A 7244-nucleotide genomic window follows, 5' to 3' on the forward strand; every position below is an offset into this window, starting at 1 on the left:
TTGCTACGAAAGTTTGCTGGCTCCTGCGGTGATGGATCACCATTTCAGTGGCATTTAAATCCCCGGCGCTCCTCAGTCTAGGTGACGCGCAGTCGCCCCCCCAGGCAGCCCGGGCGGCAGCAGCAGCTGCGGCAGCTGCCGGGGCAGATTCGGAGCGCTGGGGCGAAGGGGAGCAGAGGCTGCTTTCTGCGCGCGCTGACTCCGATCGTCCCCCCCCGCTCCGGGAAGTGGGGGCTGGAAGGCATCCCCCGTCACCGCCCCCCTCCCCACCACGCACAGAAAGATGAATTGGCAAGAGGTGAGAAGCGAGGAGGGCTCCTCGATCTCTCGGGTCGGGAATCAGTGGGCGGGAGCTAGCTGGGCCGCCACTAGCACACTGGCCGAGCCCGGAACGCAAGGAATTGGAAGGGTTGCTCCCCGGGCGCTTTCCCTTCAGTCCCTTCTGCGGTGCCTCGAGGAGTGCCGAGAACGGTGGCGTAGGACGAGGCTGGGCCACCAGCTCTCTAAGCTCGGGATGGAGAGGGAAGTACGCAGAGAGCTGGCTGGGAGGAACCCGAGTGGGCGTGGAGGGGACGAGGGCAAAAAAGGAAACTTCCCTTCTCCAAGGAGGGTCTTGAAGCCTCCTTTCCTCCTCCCCCGCTTCCTCCTCCCCCTCGCTCCCCCCCGCCCCCCCGGCTATTAGCGTGGCAACGAGGAGCTTTTGTAATTCGACGCCCGGGTGTGGGTGAGCCTTGGGAGCTAGGCTTGCTGGCCAAGGCCAGGGGTGGCCCGGCTCTTCGCCCTCCCTCTCTCCTCGCTCTCCGCCCCCCCTCTCTCCTCGCTCTCCGCCCCTTTCTCCTCCCCACTCAGCTTGCTCTGGGAGCCCTACGGGATCCGTAGCAACTCCGCCGGTGGATTTTGAGGGGTAGGAGGCGGGGGGGGGGGGGGGAGAGAGATGACGCTAGAGGACGTGGCAAGCCTGGGGGCCGGGCCCTGCGCTGCAGGCCATCTGCCGGCTCCCTAGGACCCAGGAGCCTTCGTGCTCCGACCGGGGCCTCAAAGGGCGAGACCACGGCTCCCGCAAAGTACGATGGACTCTCCCCCCCCCCCGCAACGTTTCTCGTTTTCTGGAGGGAGATGTTAGGAGTGGTAGAGCTTCCTTTATCCACCCCCCATTCTATTGCACAGCTGAAGTGGGGGTGGGGGGCTGGCAGGTGGGAGGGGCGGGGGACAGATGGCTGATGGTGGACGGGACATTTCCTCCTTCCCCAACAACTGACTGCATAGTTCCTTGTGTGAACTTTCAAGTCTTTCCCTAGAGAGACACGTGCAAATCTGAGCGTCATCCCAGGACAGGGGTCCTGTTCTGCATCACCCTCGTCCTACCCCGATGCCGACGGGGTCGTTAATTGCTGTTTACTATTAGGTTCCGTGTGAACCCTTAGCTTGTAGAGAGAAAAGGCCAAACAGAGGCCAAGAATTGATGCATTATTGGGTAAAAGAAATCCAGACATCATCCAGAAGCTTTACAGCCAATGCTGTATAGCTTTATTCTGACCATGTTCACCACATCGGAATCCGACAGATCAAATTTATCTGAGGATTGTATGTGGATTTGGGGTTCCCACTCCTCTCTAGCTTTCCCTCCCCAGTTAAAAGAAGGAAGTTTTTCTTGAGGCAGGCACATTTCAAATGTGTTAGTCAGCCTTTCAGGTTTCTGTGTTCTGTTCTTCACGTATAGAAGCTCCCTCCTAACCTGTCTCCCCAAGAGGGAAAACTGGCAGACATTTGACTGTAGATTCCCTCAGTAGCAAAGGAACATTTTTCCTAAACATTTCCTTTTGAAAGGGTATTTTCCTGTGACCTGCGACCCATCCCCAATCATGGTTAAGAGGGAACCAGGAAAGGTCACTCCTGCCCCAGTTTCAGCACCTGGGGAGCCTCATCCGGGAGAAGGGAAAAGGCAAGGAGGCCCTCCTGGAGGTGGCTTCCTTGGGAGCGCCAGGCCTCCAGCCGGGGGGTGGGGGGGAGAGAGAAGGGGCTCCTGTGGGGGAGGAGGCAGCACCTTAGGGGGTCTGGCCTGGCACTGAGGACGATCTGCTCTCACAGCCGAAGCTCGTCGGTACGTTCTCCCCCTTGCCTCATTCCTGTCCCTTTGTTGGCCTCCTCGGCTCGGGTCTGCACGACCCCCTCGGCAGCAGGGCTCGCGCCACAAAGCCACCCCAGTCTGCAACCGCTCTCCTTCCTCTGCTAGTTCTCCGCCTCTGAGCTCCTCTCCCTCCACCTCTCTTCCTCCCTCCGGGCCTTTTTCCCGGCCATCGTGGGTGGAGTGTTTTTCTTGGGATCACAAGCTTGCGCTAGCACACAGGGCCGCTGCACACGGGCCGCGACCGACCCGCCTCCGCGCACTGCTCGGGGCTGGCCGGGCTCTCGAGGTCGAGCCGACTCCGCCCCGGCTGGTCGCCCAGAGCGCCGCTCTCCCGGTGCGGCTCACAAAGGCAGCCTCCTCTGGCCTCGATCCTGCAGGCTTCCGTAGCTTGGTTCCTTCACCACCACGAAATCCTAGGGCTCATTTCGCCGGGTGGGAGACCCTAGGTCCTCGGGGCAAGTAGGCCAGCGCCCCACGACGCGAGCTAAAGTCTCTTTAAACGCCCGGGGAGAGTGCGTGAATGGCGAGCTCGGTCACTATTTAAATGATCGCTTGCAAGCGGCTTGTTGAGCTCAAAGCGCCTCTTTCAGGGCTCTTCTAGTAGTAGAAAGGGAAGGAACGAGGAGGAGACAAAACGCCGCCGAGGCCCCGAGCTGTTCATGGCATCCGCGGCTCAGCCAAGCTGTTGTTTTAAAAGAGCAATAAAAATGAATTATGACTAAACGCCTTCTAACTTAATGCTTTCGGACGGGGATTCCCGGCAAATACGTAAGAGGATTTTTATTTGTGCATGTGTTCCTGCAATTGATCTCTTTGATGACATTCTCATTCATAGAAAGCGTTTGATTTATGAGCGTAGGATGAATCGCAAACAGCAGCGGCTAAACCCTGGCCGCGGCCGGGCCGCCTGCTCCGCTCCGCGCGGCGCCTGCGGCAGGAGACCTGCCCGGGTCCCCACTCGCCTCCGCCGCTGCCGGGATTTAGGGGGCAAAAGGGTGGGGGAAGGTAGGCAGCAAACCCGTGGAGAAGGATCGCGATTTCCTCATAACTTCCAAGCCTTTGCTATTACGAGCCGGGTTCTCAAATCAACCCGCCCCCCACACATGTTGCTTACTAGCTGCCTTTTCTCACGGTAAGTAGCCATCGGAACAGAGCTCAGTAAGGGAAAAATAAACATGGGGAGACATAAGAAGGGAGAAAAAACCAGAACAACCCAGTAACATCCCTAGTTCACATTTTATTGATATTTCATTTAAAGTGCTTTTTCTCTTTCTCTCTCTAGAAACTGGGTTAATTTATAACCTGGAGGGTAGAAACACTCCACTTTAAATCTCATCTTGCTAACCTGACTTCAAAGCTTTAATGATCCATTATTTGCCATGTAAACAGATTTAAGAATGAAATATTGATTTTTCTGACCCTGAAAAAAAAAAAAAGAATCCTAGAATGACTGAACCAGAGGATTGCAAAAAAAAAAAAACCCTTTCTGAAGTGCATTTTCCAGCTAGTAACCATTGTTTTGTTTTATTTTTGTTTTTCTGTTTTAGGTCTGTTTGCCTGGACCCATCAACAGCTGGGCGACTAATCAACCACACTGAAAATGTTTGGGGATTTGTGGGGGAGGGGTTTGGAATGTAAATGTTTGAAACAAATGTGTATAAATAAATGAATTCTTGATAACTTAGTTATTGACCTGGAGACTGATAGCTTGTTAAAGAAACTCCATGTTCCTCCTTCCTGGAGTTGGAGGTTTCTGTAGGCACTTTATTTCTCCACTTTCAAAAGCTTGGGCTTGGCCCAACTCTGAGGCTGCCCAATCCTGTTTCTATTACCAATTTAAATCTATGGCTTGAACCTCTACATTGAAAAACCTAATCCATTCCCTTAAAAAACAAAAAACCACACTTCTCAGAAGCCCTAACCATTTTCTGGCTTTCTTTTTTTGTTGCTGTCTATTGAAGACTTTGAACATGCCCATTTAATAAATATATTAAAATTGAAAAAGAAAATGGATTGTGACCAGAATTTTATTTACCAAGTTAGACTAAAAGAGGAAAAAGAAACTGTTATGAGCCTTGAGAAAGAGGGGGAGGAAAAAAAATAAGAAAGCTACTTATAGCAAAGGAGAATTTATTCTACCAAAAATACGCATGACAATGCATCCTAATGTAATACAAAAATAAAAAGAAAGTGAAGATACAATTATGATCACTTTCTTGCAGGCCTCATATATTGCTTTCAGGAAATCACATAGAGGGTTGTTGGATTAGATTTTAAACAACTAAAACTCCAAAATAATCTGAAAAAGATGGCTCTGTAACTGGGTTAAGGGAATCACTAAACAGAAAAATCCTCAACATTTAAAGGAGGGAGAGGGTAAGTCAAGAAGAAAATAAAATAAAAATTAACTCTCAGAATAAAGGAAGGCAAAACCACCTGGTCAAAGGGGTTTTTGTTTTGTGATGCTTTGTTTTGCTTTAATGTTTTTAGTAATTCAGATGCTGCAAGTCGATTGTGGTGAGTGTGTCTGTAAAAAAGTCAAAGCTGTCAGCTGAAATATCTACAGGACTGTCAAGGGAACCCGGCAAACTGGGTGAGACTGCATCTGAAAGCTGCAGGCAGGAATCTGTGGAAAAAACGTTAAAGTCCTGCAAAGAGGGGACCTCGAGGGCCTCGGGACTGTCATTGTTCAGGCCAGAGCCACAGTTCTGGCCCATTGTTGACAAGCAGTTAGGAACAGTGGGTGACTGGTGCTGAAAATGTTTCAGATTTTTTTCATTGCTGGTTAAAGGCGAAACTGGGAAACTTTGGGAGTCACCATTGTGTCCATTGGGAGCCTGCTGCTGAGAGAGGGCATTTTGCTGAAAAGTGTAACCTTCCCTCTCCAGAAGGGCCCCGGAGACGCTGAGGGCTTGCTCAAAGAGCGACTTCTCTTCCTCGTCCTCCTCCACTTTCTCAGAGTCTTCAAGGCTTTTAAATTTTCCTTCGCTGTTTTGGTTCTCCTTGCACTGGGTCTGCCTCTTGTGCTTCATCCTCCGGTTCTGAAACCACACTTTCACTTGTCTCTCAGTCAAATCCAGCAGCGCTGCAATTTCCACCCTTCGGGGTCTGCAAAGGTACTTGTTGAAATGAAATTCTTTTTCCAGCTCTAAAAGCTGCGTGTTGGTGTAAGCAGTTCTCAGGCGCCGGGAGCCCCCGCCGCTGCCATCGGCGATTTCCAGGGATTCTGCGGAAAGGGAAACCAACAAGAGACACACGCACAGTTGGAGGTGAAGGGGTCCGAGCGGGGTTATTCCACTGAAGAATAAATACAGCAGAAAAGATCAACTGCAACAAAATGGCCGCCCCTGGATGCAGTAAAGCTATTGTGCTGCCTTTCCTGGGAGCCCAGCCTGGGGAGACCCCATCTCTTCCACCTCCATCAAATTCTTGCCTGTAGCTCCCCCCAACCTCTCCATCCGGGAGCAAACTTTATGTTAGCCACACCACAATTTATAATTAATGCATCAGCTGCTTAGCTGAGCAAGAGCGATCTATCACTCTTCATTACTGTCAAAAAGCCAAACTCTAGGACAACTAGACAAGAGGAGGTCAGTTCCAACTCAAATAAATCATCCCACATTACACAAGTTAGGGAAAGTTCCCCCACCCCTTTCTATATATATATATATATATATATATATATATATATATATATATAATCATTGCGGAACGCAGGATCCCTTTTCTCAACATCAAACCCACTCCTGAGCCCACAGGGGAAGGGAAAGCAGCCAAGCATCTCTCTCTCTCCCCCTGCTCTCCCAGCCCACGCTCCCCTCCCCCCATAACCGCTCTCGGGGCAGCCCAGAAGGGGAAGAGGGTCCGGGGACCTGGGGCCAAGTCTTTGGACTGACCTTTGTGGCTGAGGCAGGCAGGGCCGGTGGCGGCAGCGGCCGAGGCGGGCGGCAGCGCGGTTTTCTTGGCCGCCTTCTTCTCCTTCATCCAGGGGTACTCGGGCGGCTGCAGGGCGCCGGCGGGCACTGGGCTGCCGCGGCTGCCCGCGGGGCTCGGCTTGGGGCGGCCGCCAGCGCCGTGGCGAGGGTGACTGCCCGGGTTCAGGCTGGGAATGGTCTGCTCAAAAGGAGGAGGAATCAGTGTCGAGTGTGAAAGCGTCGAGGTCTTGATTGATGAACTTTGAAATGTATCAGCGACAGGGGGAAAAGATGTCAGGCACTCAGCGAGCGACGGCTGGCTATTGATAAAACCAATCTCTCGCTCAAATTCGTAATTCATGGCCTTCTCCTTGGAGCCCCCTCGGAGAAAAAGTTCCCTCTTCTGGAGGGGCTTTGGGGGGGCAAGGCCCAGGAAAAAGGCGAGCGCGGAGGGAAAAAAAAAAATCTATCATAGAAGATCGCTGCTGGGGTGTTTTTTTTCTAATTCACTGATTACAGCCGTATGGGGACCGCGCTACTATTAAACTATTGAATTCATGGAGACAAGGTTGAAATTGGACCGAATTGGCTGTCACATGATTGCTTCTGCCCAATGACAATTTGGGCTTTAATCAAAAGAAGCCACTGTCTGTTTGATTGATCCAAAAAAGTCGGGAAGGAACGCCTCATTGGGGGCCAGCGAGGCTTTATTTACACTTTTTTCAGGGCAAAAATACCTATATGTGGGTGTGGGTTAGGGATGCCTGGGAGTGCGTGGGGGCGAGGGTGCTTGCCTGCCTCCTGATCAGCACGGATCTGGTGTGTGCGCCTGGGAGTGTGTGTGAGTGTGTGAGTGCGTGCGAGTGGTGAGCCCTGCAGCCGGTCCCGGCGGCGGCTGCCCTCTGCCTCCCCCGCACACTCCGCGCATTGTTTCGGACTGTCGGGAAGACGCCTCGCACCTCACAAATCATTTGAGCACCTCAGTCTGACGCCTGCAGTCATTAACAAAGTAATCCATTAATCTTAAAGTTTTGACACCCGAGGGCCCCGCATCCCAACCACATAAGTTCTGCTGAGGCAGGAGGAAGAAGCAGAGGGAGAGGGGAGATGAGACAGAGAGAGGAAGGGCGGGGGCGGGGGCGGTGGGGGGGGGGACAGAAAGAGAGAGAAGGATTCTTTTGGGGGATTCCTCCCTTTTATTT

At 52.3% G+C, this 7244-nt stretch overlaps 1 protein-coding gene and 1 long non-coding RNA gene across 2 annotated transcripts; one reads left to right on the forward strand and one right to left on the reverse strand.

The window, feature by feature from the left end:
* The first annotated feature begins 5 nt into the window (after positions 1–5).
* On the forward strand, positions 6–3812 carry LOC133096310 (uncharacterized). The gene is made up of 2 exons (XR_009701764.1): positions 6–298; positions 3676–3812. It is a non-coding gene; the product is annotated as an uncharacterized LOC133096310 (long non-coding RNA).
* A 740-nt stretch (positions 3813–4552) lies between these two features.
* Positions 4553–6691, reverse strand: HOXA2 (homeobox A2). The gene is made up of 2 exons (XM_061197857.1): positions 6025–6691; positions 4553–5354 (listed from the first exon to the last, which is right to left on the reverse strand). The coding sequence occupies exons 1-2, from the start codon at positions 6401–6403 to the stop codon at positions 4615–4617; spliced, it is 1119 nt and encodes a 372-aa protein (XP_061053840.1). The 5' UTR covers positions 6404–6691; the 3' UTR covers positions 4553–4614.
* Between the last annotated feature and the right edge of the window lie 553 nt (positions 6692–7244).

Source organism: Eubalaena glacialis, chromosome 8, assembly GCF_028564815.1.
Source record: "Eubalaena glacialis isolate mEubGla1 chromosome 8, mEubGla1.1.hap2.+ XY, whole genome shotgun sequence".
In the NCBI taxonomy this organism is placed as follows: domain Eukaryota; kingdom Metazoa; phylum Chordata; class Mammalia; order Artiodactyla; family Balaenidae; genus Eubalaena; species Eubalaena glacialis.